The 18,861-nt window shown below is 38.0% G+C and overlaps 1 protein-coding gene across 2 annotated transcripts; it reads left to right on the top strand.

The window, feature by feature from the left end:
- The first annotated feature begins 27 nt into the window (after positions 1-27).
- Positions 28-18,181, top strand: EBAG9 (estrogen receptor binding site associated antigen 9). 2 transcript variants are annotated; one of them, XM_053939666.1, is made up of 8 exons: positions 28-189; positions 5,984-6,158; positions 7,034-7,131; positions 10,454-10,532; positions 10,755-10,913; positions 12,577-12,684; positions 13,705-13,796; positions 17,650-18,181. In XM_053939666.1, exons 3-8 carry the CDS (start codon positions 7,049-7,051, stop codon positions 17,768-17,770), a joined length of 642 nt encoding a protein of 213 aa, XP_053795641.1. In that variant the 5' UTR covers positions 28-189; positions 5,984-6,158; positions 7,034-7,048; the 3' UTR covers positions 17,771-18,181. The 2 variants fall into 2 exon arrangements, with proteins under 2 accessions (XP_053795641.1, XP_053795646.1); XM_053939671.1 differs by lacking the exon at positions 5,984-6,158.
- Positions 18,182-18,861: the final 680 nt, after the last annotated feature.

Genomic DNA, 18,861 nt, shown 5'->3' on the forward strand with positions numbered 1-18,861 from the left:
CTCGGGAGGCGGTGCGCCCGGAAGGGGCGGGCGTGTCTCCCGGGTGACGGGGCCGAGATGGCGGCGCGCGAGGCGGTGGAGGAGCGGCGCGGGCCCGGCTCTGGATGAGGGGCGGCCGGAGGCTGCGGGAGCGGCCGCCTCGGCCCCTGGAGCCCCGCGACCCCCGGCGAGGCCTCCCCCCAGGGGCAGGTGAGCGGGAAGGGTCGGTTCCTGCGCCGCCGGGTGCCGCTTCCGCCTTGGTGGGCAGGGGCCCGGTCTCGGCGCCTTCCCTCCCGGGGCAGAGCCGCCCGCGCGGTTCTCCCGCGGCAGCGCCCCCGCCACGCTCCGCTCCGCTCGGGGCACCCCGGCCCCGCAGCGCTGTGGCCGCCGCCCCGCGGCTCTCGCCCAGCGGCGGAGCTGCTCGGGCGGCCCGGGAGCGCCAGGCCCGGCCTTTGCCCGGCCGGTCCGGGCCCCTTCTCGGGCTGAGTGGGGGGAATCTCATGGGCTGCGAAGAGCATGAAGTAGCGAACAAGTCGATAGGCAGCGTTTGAGGACTGAGCGACTTCGCACCCTGTGGGAAAGGGCGAGGGCACACGTCCTGTCAGAGCTTGTGGTGGGACGGCATTGCTTGGGGTTACCTGCTATTCACGCTGATGGGCACATTTAATAATACATAGTGTGAAAACTTCTTAGCACGCTTTTAAATACTTAAGAATCTCTAACAGCTCACAGAAAAATAAGGGCTGCTCTTTGGCTTCGGTGATGTCTCTAATAATGTTCAAGACTCGGCTGGTCAGTAGAATAGTATGGCACTGCTTTTTGGTAATGAATTCACAGTGTAAGTGCCTGAGTTGCATATCTAATGAAAAATGGCATAGCTTGCTGCTTTATAGCTTGTTAACATACATGATTTACAGTTTTATAGCTCTGTGGAAATGCACATGGGCACTGCAGAGATTTCTTCAGGCCGTCTTATAGTGTCATTGTTTGTAAATAGCTGGTTCTCATCAGGCATTGCAAGATGATTTTGTAGTAGTAACAAGGAGTGTGTGTTAATTTGTTGTCTCTGGCATTGCGTGTAATTACAGAAAACTTAAACTCTGGTTCTGTGTCTGAGAATTTCAGTTTTGTGAAGTGAGTTACATGAATTAGTGCATTATTTAAAAGACTTGCTGCAAAGTGAATGAAGTTATAGTGTGGTCTCACACGATTGCATTACTTCAAGCTGTGTTCTTTGTGCTGGTTTTCACAAGACAGTGGCATATATAGGTAACAAATTGTCAAAGAATAGCTGATCATTTAGTGGACATAAACTTTCTATCTTAACTAATGCTGCCTTGAAGAGCAGAATTTATTCTAATTTGAAACAGAAAGCTTCAGGAGTTCACATTAATGAGTTTGTAACTAAATTCAGTTTCTTGGAGAGGAAAGGGTGAGATGTGGTGGTATTACTACAGAAGTTTTATGACTCTGGGAGTAACATCTTAAAAAAAAGAGTTGAAACTCTGTATGTTGTATATCAGAGTATTCCAACTCAGGAATTGCTATCAGTCACCAATTTTTGCTGCCTTTAGTTAGAGAAGCAGACATTCTGCCTTGACTTTTGGTATCTTCTGCAGCTTTTGATAGTATCTCTTTCTGGATTTGAGTGCCTCTGATGACTTCACTCTGCCTATGATTAATGTGAGTGAGCTGTCTTCTGTCCCAGCTACTTCAATTCCCTAGTTAGGGTATTTGCAGTGAAAATTGGAAGATCAGTATTGAAACTACAGTACCTTTACAAACATCCCACAACACTTACCTACAGTTAGATAGAGGAGATGCCTCCTGATCTTCCCTTTTCATTCTTCTTCTCTCTCTAATGCCATAATAGCATGGCTTTAGGGTTCAGTCACGGTGCCACTTAATGTATCTATTTATCAAGCTCAGTGGTCTAGACAAGATTTTTTCCCTCCACACTTGTGTTCCCAATATTATGTTTCTGTGTAAAGTGATGAAAAAACCAAGAGACCAAACAAATCAACCAGGAAGAGGGCAGTGGAACCTCTCAGTAGACTACAGAGTCATGGTTGTTGTCATTGAAATGCAGGAAGTGCTGGTTTTGTCTTTCAGTACCTGATTGAAAGCTATTCTTGAATCATTACTTTGTCTTTTTAACATACAAAGTGTCTTTATGTCTTGTAACATACATGATTTGGAGGAGGGTTTATGTGCTTGAAAACAGGTTTTTTCTCTCTATCTACTAATCTTAATAAAATTCCATCTCTCTATAAACCTACTTATGATCTTTGATGTGGCCATTCTACTAGAATTTCATACAAGATCCCCTTTTAAGTAATTCTATCCTTACCACTGAAACTTTGCTAGGGTCTTTTCAGCTGTTCTAGTGACAACACAAAAGCACTACTGAACCAGTATGGATTTTTGGTGCTGACAAATGTAAAGGCCATGTTAGTCTTCAGTACTAGGAAATGAATTTCTTGTTTTGCTTTAGGAGGGTGAAGCTTTTTTTGTGTCTCCGTATGTAAATTGGAGGGGAGCCTTTCAGTTTCAGACAAGTTATTTTAGGCATCATCATTTGGTTATTTATCTAGCTGTGTTTAATATGGACTGAAATCACTAATCCCAAGGTGTGTTTGTGTTTACATTCCAGAGTTACAAGTGAGCTGATGTGAAAGAAAACTGATGTGACAGTAAAATATGAGTTCAGTAGCAGGGAACAAGTATAATAATTTTATAGAATAATAATTTATAAAGATATAATAATTTATATAAGAATAATTTTAGTGCCCCAAAGTGACTTTATTTTAGAATTGACTCTGTCTGTAGAAATCCTGTTTAAGTGGTATTTGTGTGTACAGTTAGATATGAAAGAGGAAGTGTTTCTCCAGGTGCCAGTGTGCTTATTGTACAATGATAAACAGTGAGAGTCTTGCTTATTGCGCCATAGCTGGTTAACCAATCCACCTGACGGTGGACTATGCTGGCTACTGTCAGTGAAATCAGGAGTTCTAATAAGGCCTTACATTCTTACATTCATAAGGTTCTGCTTACATTGCAAGCTGTAAGCAGAGTAAAAACGTTCAATAAAATTCTGAACTTTCCCTCCCTTCATTCTATTTCCTTTATGGGTCCCTAAAATGTTTTAAGTTTCCTCATTCTTCTGACTTGGTTCTAAAGTGTTTAACATCTCATGGCTGTTGTCTTGTAGTCCTTTCTGAGCTCATGTTCTATGTGAACACCTGTTTTAACTTTTTACCAGTGGAAGGCAGTATGAGATGCACAAGTCAAACTCCAGCTAAATTTGGTGTCTGTTACAGAATTCTTGAGTTGACCATGAGTATTAAATTGATTAGAATTCATGTCTTGAAGGGCCAGATTTATTTGCTTGTTTATATCTGTTGTAATGGAAGTTCATTTGACCCTAAGTCTCATACATGTTACAAAGCAATTCCAGTAGTGGGAGAAGAAAATCTATCCCATTTTATAAAGGGAAAGCTGAGGCATGAGGTGTGATATGCAGAAGGATGTACCAGGCTGGCAGACAACTCTTACCAGACTTTCCGAATTTTAGTCCAGTGTTTCACATTTGCCTCTGTCTGTTAAGAAATGTTTTAGGATTCTTGATGTAGCATTGCAACTTTGCATTATGTCTCTGTCATCCTGTCTTATAATTGACTGCTGATACAGTTGTGGTTCCTTTTGGAATTGTTTATCAAGGATAGGCTTAAGAAAAGAAAGAACATTGTGGCCTGCCATTTACCATTACACTGTTCAGTATTTTTTCCCAGGTGAAAGAGAAGGTACATGGCTGTGCTTCTTTCCAATGAGAAAGATGGACAAGAAAAGGATGAAAAACTTGTTTCACTTCACAAGTTTAGTATAATGGTATTGTGTGAATTAAGTTCGCAATGAACTGAGGAAAATTAGGGTTCTGTGTACCTCTGTATTCATACAACTACTTATGAATATAAAATGGTTTACCTTGAGAAATTTAATCAACATAAAAAAACTCCCAAGCACAAAAGAACCCAACCCCAAAAGGCACCAAACAAAACTCAAAACCTTTAGCAAACGTTTAACTTTTCCGGTAGTGCTGTTCTTAGAGCAGCAATGCACATATTTCAGGTGCTGTTTCAGACAAAACAGAAAATACTTGACTTGTCCTTACCTTGAGACAATAATTGGTTCAAGATTGTGCTTTAAATTAATTTATAAAAAATAATATTCATTAAATAAATACATATATACTGCTTCATATCATAAATAGCAGTATAAAAAGCAGGTGTATTGAGGAAAGCTCTTTTAAAAGGTAAATGATTGCTAACAATACTATGGCTGGCTGATAGCTTATTGTTGACAAAACTCAGGTTGTGCATCTGACAGCTGGGAGTTGACAGTGTGGGAGCTTAACTGGGAAGACTGCAATCAATGCTCAGAAAAGAGCTGGGCAAAACAGTACTTACTGTCTTAAATCATAGAGTCACTAAGGTTGGAAGAGACCCCCAAGGTCATCAAGTCCAGCCTTTGAAGGGCCTAGTTCTAGCTCAGCTGAAATGAAATGCACTTCTATCACAAATATGTTAACTGCCCATATGTCTCATTGTAACTCTGAAATCTTTGCCTGACACATGGAAAGTGGAGAGGTGCAAGTTATCTGGCTGTCATGGACATAATCATAGCTGTTGAACTCTGCCAAATGGGCGTACTGGTGATACTGGAAGTGTAGCCACTCTTATATGGGAATGACCTGGGAAATGGATTAACTTTTGGTGATTAGTTCTTGTGGACTTCACAAGTCCACTGACTCTGCAAGCCAGAGTTCTTGTGGATTATTCAATTGTTTAACTTTACATTGAGAACTCAGTACAGTATACAATTTGACACACTGGAACATTGTTCTGGTTTTAGTTTTGCACTTAGTAATCTTCCTAGTTCCTTGACTTTAGGCATAATTAATATAGAGTCTGCAAAGGTTTTTGGTGGCTTCCTAAAACAACCTTCTCAGTCAATAGCTAGGAGTTTTTAAATTTAGGGTCTGTCTGTACTGTCCAGTGTAACAGTTGGATAGCCTGAACATGGGAAAAGAGCTTTACTCTTGCTAATATTGGGTACTGTTCTACTCCTTCCCTCCTGTCCGCTAAGCTGATAAAAGAGTGAATTCTGGTAGAGTGGAGCGAGCTTCTAAACAAGCTTCCTTTCAGAAAAGATGTGCCTTTATAATCATTTCAGCAGGTCACGTGCTCTTCATGCCTCACTCACATCCCAGGCAGATAACTTCTAGCTGCCTCTCCTAAAAAAAACATTTTCTTTCACCAATTCGGTGTTAGTTTGCGATAATTTCTCCCTTTAGGATAGAGAACTTTCCATCTTACTACTGTTCACTCTTCTTTCACTAACTCCCATTATTTCCTAATCATTCAAATTCTTGATTGATGCATTCTTCTGTCATCTAGATATTGTCAACATTGCTCATTCTGAAAGGTAAGGAAGTGCTTGAGCATAATACGAAATGATGGTCTAGTCTTTTAAACTAAAAGCTAAATATGTCGGACCATGTCTGTTCTTGCTTCTTTGTGGGAACTGACTGCTTTCTAATTCTGTTAGATGAAGAGCCAGTCCAACCTTGGATAAAGTTCGCTACATTTTTAAGTCTCCCATGAAATGAAATAAGGTAACACAAATGTTGAAGTAGAGGTGTGATACATGTCCTATGAAGCCTTTCTCCTGAGCTACAGCTTGGTAGTGCAGCCTGTAATTTGGTGGTAACTACTAAGCCTTCCATTTTGCAGTTAAAGGGCCAGTTTGTTTAATAGCTTCTGGATGATTTTTCAGTAGCAGAAAGTCCTGTCCTGGACAATATGTAAAGCAATATTTCCAGTACTGTATTACTATAGTGTTTAATAGTAGTTACATTATTTAGCAAATGAGCACCAATAAAAATACATCTATGCTCCGTGAAGCTCACAAATCCCATTGTGTACCTTTTTAATAAAATCTTCAGGACAGTATTGGAGCAGCCTACCTACCATCCACCTTCCTGACTCTTCCTAACTTAAAGCCTGGAATATAAAAAGTGATTTAAATGCCATAGCATATTTGAAATCAAGCTGTCCTTCCATGGAATACTCATGGCCTGAGGAAAATGTCACAGGGCTGCCTTCTCTTCTCACCAGAAGGTATGTTAAACTTGCAACAGAAAATGTTGTTACAAGTGTAGATGTGTATAATGAAAAGCTGTTTGTGAAGCCTAACTTCTTATTCTTTACTCTGAAATGTTCACCTATAGAAGAGAAAAGGGATCCTTCAGTTCTAGCAGATTTTTCTGAGTCAGTCTGTAGCTATTCAACATGGTATGTTGGTATGATGTGATATGATGAATATAAATTCTCTAGATTTTCAAACTGTCACTGAAAAAATAGCTACAAACAGGAATAGCCTCAGCCAAAGATGATTTTTTTCTTTTCTGTCTTTGCTATCATGATCCAGTCAGGCATAGAAATATCAGTAGCTCTGTGGGTTAGCTGGTGCAGTAGTTCACACAGGATGAACACTCTTCCTTCGATGATGATTTTTCAGTGAGACTAGTTCTAAAATTAGCAGTGTTACCATCACACATTTCCATCAAAATGGAAGGTAAATTTAAACAGCTAATTTTGGAGTTTCACTTAATGACTAGATCTATAATTTGTATATGCATGACATGATCAAGAAAGAGCTTTTCTCTGATGATTATTCTGTTTTGCATTGCCAGTGTTCAGGCACTGTGGATGGTTGCCTACACTTCCCCTTTAAGAGTGTCTTTAACTTTGACTCTACCTGTGATTTTGTGCTGTTTCTTTAAAGGCCATATATATTAGATACTTGGATTATTTACATCCGTGAAATATCCTGATAGTAGGGAGGTAGCATCTTTGCTCCAGGTACCTGCTCTCTTTCCTTGCATTAATACAGTTCCACGGAATGCTCCTAACTTAGTAGCAACTAAGGTAATTGGCTTTAAGTACTGTATAAAGTTGTATAATCCTCTGCATCTAACTTTTTTCTTTTACAGGAAGGGTTTCTTACCATGGCCATAACACAGTTTCGACTCTTTAAAGTCTGTACTTGCCTGGCAGCAGTGCTTTCTTTCATTAAAAAGTTAATATGCAGGTAAACAAGTCTTACTTAATTTGGTTACCTTTTTTTTTTTTTCCCCGTTTTTCAATTACAGGTTCTTGCACTTCTGCCCTTCCCCCAGAACCCAGCCACCACTTTTACCAGTTCTGATTTTACTAATTGCAAAACAATCAACACAGATGAAAACTAAATCAAGTTAATTCTTTAATTTGTGTATTTGTTCAGAGTTCCAAAAGTCTATGTAGTGCATTTGTGAGTGTATTTTGTTGTATGGTAGCTGAATGAGGTTTTGTAAACAGCTATGACAGGGTTTTAAAATGGCTTTTAAAACTATTCTGTGTCAAACTTGAAGAAAAGCTGTGCTGCACATTTTTGAAAAGCACTTAGCAAGTGATACTTTGTGTTTTAAGAGATTCAGTTAATGGGAGCATCCAATCTCTCATCAGTCAGTAGGCTGTCATTACAAATGTAGGCAATTCTCATCTTGTTTGTCAAAAACAGTTGCCTGAGACTTCAGATTCTTCTGCATATTGAAGATTCTTTCAGAAGTTTGGAGGACAGTGATTGAAGTTCAAGGGAATGGCTTTTTTTTTCCTTTTTAATGATGAAGAATGGTTTATTTTTTACACTCTTAAGTCATACATGGTGTCCTTTTGAGTTGTAGACTCATGAATGCTGCAGTGTAGTACTTAGAAGCAGACTAAAAACCCTCAAGGGTTAATGTGGAGTGGTAGAGTTCAGTAATACAGTAGTAGAGTACCTGAGGCAATTCTTGGCACTGTGTTGTCATATGAACTGCTGTACTTCCTGCCCTTTTGCAGCATGTTGTTTACATAAACAAATACCAATCTAGAGAAATGTAGTCTCTTTTTGTGTGTGATGACAACTACTTTTCCAGTGAGGATTAAAGCATATGCAGAAGATGTGGTAGACACAAAATAACTGTTTATTTCCTCTTCACCTTTACTTATTCCAAGAATAAGAGGAAGCTCTTGACTTGTTGGTAAATTCACTTGCAGATCTAGTGAAGCATTAAAAATATATATTTTAATGCTGCATACAATTACATAGATGTCAACCTTAGTTCTGTGATTTGAATTCCAAATTAAATTAAGAATATTTGCTGTTCAAATTCTGAAAGAAGTCAAAACACTGAGTTGATCATAACTTCTATATTATGTGGCTCCTTTATTTCTCTGAGTGTAAAGATATTTTTTGTAAGCAGATAGTTGGTTTTGTGTAGTGACAGTATTTTCATTCTTTTTTCCAACTTCTGAATGACCTATGATCTTGAAATGGCTGCAGAGTACATAAAATAGAAAACCCTTTATTTGCTTAATAACAATTAGTTGAAGAAATGAAAATTAAGTCTTTCACATAAGCAAGTCACATTAATTCAGACCACTAACTACAGATGTTTCTTCTGTTCACTGTCATCTGCAAAGTGTAGTTTGATAACTTTTGTTTTTCTGTGATACACCCCTCCATATATAACTATGCCTAATAATCAGCAAATGTGATTTAATTAAACGTGCAGTTTAATTAAATGGATATGAGGTAGTACTTACATAGATTACATAGTTTACATTAGGTTTTCATTTGAACAAGTGCCTGTAGAGATTGTGCAACTTTCTAGGCAGCACAGAGCTTACATACAGTACTAGTCCTTTTTTAGTTAAATCTTTTCTTGATAAACAACAGACTGCCTGAATCCAGTTTTCAGGAAATAAAACATGTAAATATAAAAAGAGATGAAACTTCCTTCCATTTAAAATCTCTAATTATCTCCAACTGAGAAATCTGGATGCTGCTTATTAGTAAGGAGAAACAAATCCAATCATTCTTGAGGCATTTGGCATGCAGAGCAGTGATCGGTATCTAATGATGGCTGTGGAGCAGCTGTTTCTATAAGCATCTTGTTCCCTTCCTAGAGGAAGTGGAGATCTGTAGCCTTCCTTGGTGCTGCTCTGTGTACCATATCCTTTCTGATGTTGTGTGACAAAAGCTCTTTCCTCCTACCTTCAGCCCTCTTGCTGTAACCATTTTGACTTGATTAATGTCTGTTACAAGCCGCTTGCTTGTCTTGTAGAGCAAGTCAGTGCAGAAGTGATGGTTTGTAATAGTATTAAATGTAAATAGTATTAAGGACATGTATGTTGTAGAGGTCTGAAGAAGGATGTTTCTAAGCTTGTGTTTCCTTTAGAGATGTCAAGTAAATCTTGTCAACCAGAAGTCTCTAATGTGTTTGAGGGCACAGTGTTTTCACCTTCCTTTATCCCTAAAATCTGTTGCTTTTCAACTTAAAGGAACAGTTTATAAAGGGAGTAGAGTTACTTATATAAAACTTGAAAATTTGATGATAGCACCTGACCGTGTTTGTTTGGTCTTGAGTAGAAAAAAATATATCTAGTCACTCACCAGCATACAGCAGAGGTGCTATTACAAGCAGTTTAGCTTGTCAGTTGGTAGTATGTTCTCTAATACTAAAACTAATGGATAGAAACTAGAAATTGAAATTTCCCAGTTTATTCTCATCAGTAGTAAGAAAGGTCAATTACATGACTATTTTGCTGTAGGAGCTTACATTCTTTGTGGAAAACACAAGTGTGAGCCTGAATTGCATTATTTTGTGTTGTAAGGTGTTAAAATACAGTGAATGCAACTAGGAATATTTTAATTATTATTCTGATCTTTGAACATTGTCATGAAGTAAATATCTAAGTAGTTTATTTGCAATGCATTAGTGTTGTTTTCAATTAAAATTATTTTATATAGTTGCTGAAATGTATTGAAACAGTATTCTCTAAGTAGAAGCGTGGGTTGAATTGAAGCTGATGACTTGCATAATCTTGCATTACCTCTGTTTAAACTTTGAAGAAAAAAGCTTTAGAGGGGCTTCCAAATCAAGCAGCTCAGAAAGCTATTTGTTAGACATAGCTTTAAATTTAAGACAAATAGAAAAATTTCTCATTTTACAGTAGAAATGGTTCTTTGGCAAATATAGATCGCTAGTACTTGCTTCATAAGCACTGACAATCTAAAAATTGTAACTGAATTATGCAGATGAGTTAGTCCATTTTCTATTTCTTAGAAGTATTTCTCCTTTATTTCACTGCAATTAGAAAAGTAAATTGCACTTTGATATTCTTGTGAACACAACTTTCAATTCATGATGAAATTTCTTTGCTTAGCAGACTTATTGACAGTAGTTAATACAAAGGTAATTAAAGCACTAAATGTTTTAGCCATGACTATTTTCAGTAGTGCTGTTCTCAGACTTCCTTTTTTGTGTTTTTTTTTTAAACTTAGTGCTCATGTTTTCAGAGCTTGGAGGAATCCTACATTTTTTTTTCAGGTCTGGAAGAGGGCGAAAGTTAAGTGGAGACCAAATAACTTTGCCAACCACAGTGGATTATTCATCTGTTCCTAAGCAGGTAATTGTTAAAGTGGTAGGTGACTTAATCCCTTAACAAGGTGATTGTAGATGCCCTACAATATTGAATTGGTATATATCCAAGAAAGATATAATATAATGTGATATATATGAAACATATAATAATATGTGATACAGTATTAAGTATATATCTTAGCAAGATATAAAAAGACAAGTTTTTACTTGCAGATAATACTAACTTGTACCATATTCTTACATTCAGCCTGAAGTAGAAGACTGGTCTTCATGGGATGAAGATGCACCTACAAGTGTGAAGATTGAAGGTGGCAATGGTAATGTGGCTGCTCAGCAAAATTCTTTGGAACAAATGGAACCTGATTATTTCAAAGATATGGCACCAACTATAAGAAAAACTCAAAAAGTAAGTATTACATTTTCAACTATACTTACGGAGGGCTTTCCTTGCTTTAAAATAAAAGCGAGTAAATTGGCAACTTACAGAAGGTGCTATTGGTAAATGAGAATAGATGCTGGTGTGTAGTTTATAATATTTAATGTTAAGACCTTTGAGATCTTAACAGTTGTGATGCTATCACATGCTTCCATCTTTAGTCTTCATGTTACTGGAAACTTCTGAATCGTTTCATACTCTTAAGAGTTCTGGGAAGTATAACGTGAGAACCCTCTAGTCATTTGTGCTCATATCCTTATTTGAACAAAGACATTCAATGTCTTGCTCTTTTGAAGTCTGAGGGAGCAGCCCTGCTGTTTCAGAAAACTGGTTATTTGTTTCACCAAGTTATATTGGGGAGGCTGGAATAAGGGAACTGATATTTCAAAATAGCTTGTTCTTCAAATATCCATTTTTACTATGGAGACAAGACAGGAGGGCATTTCTACAGGAGCATCAAGGTTGTAAATAAATGCTGATTAAAATCTGATGATTGCAGGTTTTGCTTCTATGTGCAAATATTTTAGCTGGATACTTACTGGTCCTAGAGTCAATTGGAAAAACCTCACAAGTATTGGAATAGGTTACCAGAGAAGATGTGCAGTAGATGTCTCCTTTATATCTACTGACATTTTTCCTCATAGAATGAGCTTCAGGTTCAGAACAAAACTGGGGAAGAATCCATGCTGTTTGAGTACTGTACACTGGGTTTAGTTTAAATATATCTCTAGGGATGACTGCAAGCACTGTAAAGAACATCCCTCTTAACTTGGCCAAGTTAATACCATTCAGTGTGAATTTGTGTTTATTTCCACTGAATGTCTCAATATAAACCTTGAGATTTGAGGTACAGTCTACTCATGTTGTCACTCATCTATACTGATCTATTTGAGAATAGAACCTCAGTCAAATAACAGTCTGTCGTTGCTCAATAAGATTGTCTAGTCCTGTTTCCTTTCTTGGATTGGTACAAGCATACAGGCAGTGGAACTGTGGATCTGCCTCATTGGGAAGCAGAAGAAGCTCAAAGTAGGCTAAACAAAGTTTGTGTCTTGAGGTCAAGACAAGTGAAAATGGTATGTGATCTTGGCAACTGTTTTGGGAAAAGCACTGCTTTTCAGCCAAACCAGTACAGAGCTTTACTAGTTTTTGTTGACATAGAATTTGCAGCTGTTGAAACTGCACAGAAACGCTCTTGGAGTAGTTGAGAGAGCTGACATTACAGTGCAGTACAGCTGTGCAGACAGCACTCAAAAGTAGTACCTTAAGGTGATCTGACACAGAAGCAGGATTTCTCCAAGCAATATATCACATAATTGGTAGCTTTTATGAGTACTGGGAGATGTGGCTATTTGATCTGTGATTCTTTGTGCCCATTCTCTGTATTGATACAGTCACAGGTTTCTATGTGGCTAAAGAAAAAGTTAGTGGGGGGAGGAGGAGTTATCTTTTGCATTTATCTTTCACTTACAAGTTCATTTGGCTGTGCAGCTTTCAGAACCTGGCCAGGCTTAAGACACAGTGAGGTGTTGTGTAGCTGAACCTTCACGGGCACAGAGTTATATGATCGCCAAGAAATCTCTGCAGTGCTTTGATGTACCACTCTTCTGTTCCTTTTTTTGAATATTTTCAGATAGTTATTAAAAAACGAGAGCCTTTAAATTTTGGGATTCCAGAGGGAAACACAGGATTCTCTAGCAGATTAGCAGCCACACAAGATATTCCTTTTATTCACCAATCTGTAAGTATGCTTTAGGTATTGATCTTGTATTTGTCAGTTAAATTATGTTCTCTAGGGAAAGGAATAGTCTGCCTAAGGTGTGCATTGTGGGGTGTAATTGGAATAGTTGGGGAATAATGTAAATTGTTTTAAAATTGAGTGAAGAATGAAGCAGTCCAATATGTTCTGCTGAGAAACTTGACAGATCAGTGATAAAAAGATATGAAGCTGCCATATACTTATGGGATTGCAAATCTGCTAATGCAATGAACTATAAGTTTTGCATTTTACACAGTAAGTTACTAACAAAAGAGTAGAAGTCTTTTTTGAAAGCCTCTAAGTTACCTTTGCTTTATTGTTTTGGACCCGTTTTTAACCTTCTGCTTCTACCTTCCTCTCTGTAGGGATTGTAATGTAGCAGTCTCCTAATGTTTGCTTCTTAGCCTTTGAAAAAATTGTCTAGTTGCCTAACAGCCTGGCCAGTTAGCAGGAGATGCTCTCCCTCCCTTGCCCTTTGCCTTTTTTAACAGTGTTTCTCTTTTGATAAACATTGTGCACAAAAGGGTACAGGCAGGAAGCAGTACAGAATGGTCATACCACCTCCCTGCACTGTCCTTTATGAAAATAGTTCAGGAAAGGACTTTCAGTGAGTAAAAGTGTCACTCAGCTGATACTGGACATAAAAATGTGGGTGTATGTGTTGGTTTGTTCATGCAACTGCCAGAAATCTTTTACACTATCTACTCATAAAATCTGCTCAATCTATCTTCCTCTTGCTGAAAATGCACTCCATTACTTCCTTCCTGTCTTTGTTCAAAAAACCCTTTGACAACTGAAAAAACTCAGTATTATAGCAGGAAAAAAAGCATGGACAATAAGATGAGAAGCACTGCCATACCTCAAATATGTCTGTAAGTCTGAAGCATTAAGGTTAAAAATAAATGATAAGCAAACTTTGCTGTCATCCAGGAGCCACTCTGGCAGTCACACCAGTGTTTTATCTAATTTTTCTATGTGCTTAGACCTTATCTTTTGTTTTAGCCTGAACTGGGAGACTTGGATACTTGGCAAGAAAATACAAATGCCTGGGAAGAAGAGGAAGATGCTGCTTGGCAGGCAGAAGAAGTTCTTAGGTAATTGAAAGTAATATAACACTATGTAAAGGTTTTACATGTAAAAGAACCACATTTGTTTATTTGACATCTTTCTAGTAAGTGCCAAGAATTGTTAAATGCCTCTTAAAACAAAATATTTTTATGCATCTAGTCTCTGTGTAACCAGAAGACATTTTGGATCGATTTAATTTAATAAATGAGGTGAGAGAGGAAATCTGAAAATCACTGAAACACTGGAACAACACATTAACACGTGTGCATGCAGGCGCTAAAAAAATGGTGCTCCACCAATCCCAACAATTTATTATATTCAGATCACATTACTTGATTAAGTAAAATACCACTTGATGTCCTCATGAAAAGTATCACAACCAGTGTTTAAGGTAAAAATAGTTCAGGATAGAAGGTGAAGTGATAAGTATGTGCTTGGAATCCCTGTAGGAGCTAGGCTTTTCTGTCTTAACTAAACTAGCTGATAAGGCTGAATGTAAAATCAAAGTCTTGCACAAAGTTAATGTGAATACTTCAGCCATTCAGTTTGTGTTTTTTTTTCCTTTCCTTTAAGGGGTATGGAGGGTAAAGAGATGCAAATTAAGTTTATCATACACAGTGATTTGAACTGGTAGTGACTTACAGTTGTATCAAACTTTATTGCTTGCTACATCATCAGTTAACCAGCCTCAGATAGCTTTAGCTTCCTGGGCTATCGTAATTCTACTCACTAAATCACAAGTACATGGTTTCCATCGTCCACTAGTGATAATATGAAATAAAGACATGATATAGTCAAAAATCATTCTAAGGAAAATGGGTATTATGAGGAAAAAAAAAAGATTTATCTGATCAAGTTATTTATTTTAATGCTTTGAAAGATTTACATTTTCAGTCTGTGGAATAAGACAAGAGGGAAGGTACTAGCTCATTTTCAATGTGCTAATCATAATTAGAATTTATTCAATTTATTATCTCTGTCAGTCTTGCTTTGCAGCAGCTTAACATGTGAGAATAGAGTTGTAATGCAAATATTTTTGTAAACTTTATCTAGTATCTATGTGTACATTCTGGTCAATAGCTTGCTTGTCTTTTTTTTTTTTTTTTTTTTTTTAACTTGATTACTGTTTCAAGTCTTGTACTGAAGTACAAGCTTTGTGATATGAAAGATGTGCTTTTGGGCTGCTTTTGTTCCACGGATAGTACTTATTCCTGTAAAGAATATCAATAGACGCATTAAGATCTCTAATAGCTAGAGTGCAGTCTGCTGAGACTTAAATGAAAGACAATGAAAAACTTTTTTTTTTTCTTTTTTTTTTTTTATGGAGAAATGAAACAGCTACTTTTGCTACTGCAGAGGCTACATTGTATTTACTTCACCCTTGCCACATTCCATTACAGATGGTCTTAGGACTATCAAAAGTAGTATTCAGACTTTCTGAAGCAGGGGTTTGTCGTATATGAATTAACTACTAAAAATTACCTAGTGTATGTATATGCCAGTTTATTCTTGGAGTGTAAAATTTGTGCAGTGAACATTTCCAGGATGGTCAAAGTTATATTGTTTGCCAAATGTCAGGTTCATGCTCTAGAATACTTTGGAAGAGAGATCTCTTACATGGTGATAGCAGTGGGGTTTCCCAAAAACTTTTAATTTTTCAAAGTGTCATGATATTTGGTTGAACCTATCCTAAAGATTTCAGCCTACCATCTTTACTGTTGAAAGGGTTCTACTCAAATGGTTACTTCTCATAGGATTTCTTTTTGGCCTCACTAAAAAGTATCAAACTCCAGTTGTTATAGAAGGGATGTGTGTCTAAATACTTCCAGCAGATAAAACATAATTAGAACTCCAGCTGTCTGTGGCTTACCACTTGTCCAGCTATGGCTGGCTACCTCAATACAGCTGGTCATTATGTAAGCTGTATCCCAGCTGAGTGACGTAAAACCTTTGTTTTATTCATGACACAGAAATAACAATGTTTATCTGTAAATGAGTCGAGTCCTGGCTGATTTTTAGCAATATTGATTAAAAATCCTGACTGGATTTAGTTTCTCTTGCAGTAGACATCACTGGTGTCTTTAACATCTGACATTTAACATTAAACTTAAGTATAGTATTGCACAGGCAATACTCAATACTCCACACTCTGCTGTGGAGTCTCTTCTTAATGATAGAAGTCTGCAAAATGATCTGAAGATACTGGGGCCACTCTGGTGACTTAATGCATAAGTGTAACACTTGAAAAAATCTTGTATAATATTTCAGACTGCCAAATAGAGGACAGAGTCCCCCTAATGTTCCAGAGTGTTAATACTGACTATCCTCCAGTGGTGCTTTTTGAGAATGAAATGAGTGTGCAGAAAAAGTAAGGGTCTCCCTTAGCCTGCTGTGTCTGGTACCTTTGGGTGGTCAGTAAGACCAGAATAATTTTTGTGTAGTAATGGAATGGAGATCAGTTATGCAGAAGTGGGCTGTGTCCTCCTAAGTAGCAGTGAAGACTCTATCCTTTGGCCTCTCTGGTGAGTTTTTGTATAAACATAAAGTTGAAATGAGCACATATAGTAAGTCAGTATATTCTTCCTGGAATTAAGGCATGCAGAAAGACAGTGATGAAGAGTAGGCTATCAGAGCCTGAGAAGTTTCTGTAGTCTCTTTTTTCCCCATTTTACAGCAGGTTCTGGGCTGGGGTGCACTGAAATTTTCCAGTCAGTGATGAATTGATGTAGTGGATTGTAAACTGCATTTTCAGTTAACTTGAGTTAGTTGGAACTTAGTTTCTTCTGCAAATTTTAGATACCTGTCTACAACTCAAGACTATATTACCAATGCAGTTTTTATCCCAGTGGAAGCAGTTAAGCTCACACATTTTTAGTTTATAGCAGCTACTTGTTTGTATTTTGTTGGCCAGTTGTTGTGTGTGAGGCGAGGTGAAGGTCTCTCTCTGGGCAGGACTGAGTGCAGGATCCCAGACTGTAGAGGGCACAGAACCGCTGTCACGTGCAGGAGCTCGGTGTCCTGCGGGTCATCCTGGGGAAAGAAACAGGAGCTGCCACGATCCCTCCCTTCAGAACTGCACGTGAACAGCAGCATTAACACCATGTGGCCTTTTGGAATTTTACTGTCTCTATATTGGCTGGTGTGCATAGCACTTCTGCATCAGTTCAGAGATGTGGGAAATACAAAAATCTGCCACTGTAATGTGGCAAGTATTATTACTCTGCATATTGCTAGATTGACAGCTCTGTCAGCTGTCAGGTAGAATGTACAATAATGGGTGACAATCTCAAAAAAACCCTCACACCAACAAAACCTCAAAACTTTTGAGCTGCTGCTGAAAGTATTAGATAGATTTTTCGTTTCTGCTCTAGGCTTTACAACTGTCCTTATACTCTCACTGATTAATTTACTCTGAATCTTTGAGAAGCTAGTGGCTTTTAAATTGCAGAATAATTGAACAAATATTATTGCTTAAAACTAGATTGGATTGGTTGGATGTTATGAAAAGGTTTTTCACCTAGAGTGTGATCACTGGAACAGGCTCACCAGGGAAGCGGTCACAGCACTAAGCCTGCCAGAACTGTTTGAACAACACTCTCAGGCATATGGTGTGATTCATGGGGATGGTCCTGTGCAGGCCAGGAGTTGGACTTTGATGTTCCTTGTGGGTTCCAGTTCAGAATATCCTACAATCCTAGATTAATCTGAAAAAAGGACTTCAGCATAGTAAAAGAATGACGGGTCTAAGCCTAATGGCAATAGATTGAAGCTCTGTTTTTATTAGTTATAATAACCTATGTATTGACAGGAACTTGAGGTATGACCATGCTGAAAATTGCATGTGTGTTATTTATCAATTAATGTTTTCTTTAATTACAGACAACAGAAGATAGCAGAAAGGGAAAAAAGAGCAGCAGAACAGCAGCGAAAGAAAATGGAGAAAGAGGCACAAAGGCTAATGAAAAAGGAACAAAACAAAATTGGTGTAAAACTGTCCTAACAGAAGCCATGCAGCAATGGCAGTGCCAGTGAAAAGAGAATTTCAGCTCCACAACATATGTATTGGTATTGATTTAACTATTTATAGGACTTCAACACACTGCTTGGTTTCAATGCATTCTTCAGGTCATCTTGGAAGCCAGGATTTTCCCAAAATATCTTGAACTACTAGTACGTAGTTCGTAAGGAAGAGAAGCCCCACAGAAAATCATGCCTTGATGGAATGTTTCCTGCAATAGTTCTTTTCCAGCACCCTTCTTTGCAGCAAAAGTGATTGACAAGGATGTTGATTGAAAAACACTCTTAATGAACAGCTCAAGCCTAGAGAAAATAATGTAAATATTGAGTGGTGGGAAATCTACCTGTATTGTCTGTGCTTACCTGAAACATGTAATTAAACAGTTTTAAAGAACCTTTTGTTTCCTGCCTGATAAAAAAAGTCTGCTTTTGCTCTTTCATGAAAGTATTTGTAAACACTTGAAAGTTCTCCATGGGAGATCATATTTTCTTGTAGAAGAAAATAACTTATTATGGATGACCTGCAACTCAAAATGTGCTCCTGGTAGGTTATCCAGCTGAACACTGAATGTGGATTTCTTGTCACTTTGTCACTTGCAGCTTCCTGTGTTCCCACTTACACATGACACTGCAATGACTGCCTGCAGTGGCATCACTACACAGGAGTGGTGCAACCTACAAAGGCTGATGTGAATATAAGGGAGCATTTTAATAATTTACTTGTATTGGTAAATTTGTATTTCTAGTAGAAGTTCTTATACTTCCTATAGATAGGAATCCTCACACCTTACAGTTGTTGCATAGTTAGCATAATTGAGAAGAAAAATTGTGTCTTCCTGCTAATAAAGCTAGTGTGAAAATTCTCAGTTCAATTACAAACACTTTTCAAACTCCATTTTTTGCACACTTTATGTGTTTACTCTGTAATTTCCCTGGTGAAGTGTGTATGGTAAATGTGCAGTAGAAGGCAGCAGAGCTTTAATGAAGTTCAATGTCTGATGGAAAAAGCTGTATGGGAGGATGGTAGGGTCTAGGTGCTTTATCCAGCCCAGTGCTTCAGTGAATGCTTTTTCC

This window comes from Vidua chalybeata, chromosome 1 (genome assembly GCF_026979565.1).
Source record: "Vidua chalybeata isolate OUT-0048 chromosome 1, bVidCha1 merged haplotype, whole genome shotgun sequence".
Taxonomy (NCBI): domain Eukaryota; kingdom Metazoa; phylum Chordata; class Aves; order Passeriformes; family Viduidae; genus Vidua; species Vidua chalybeata.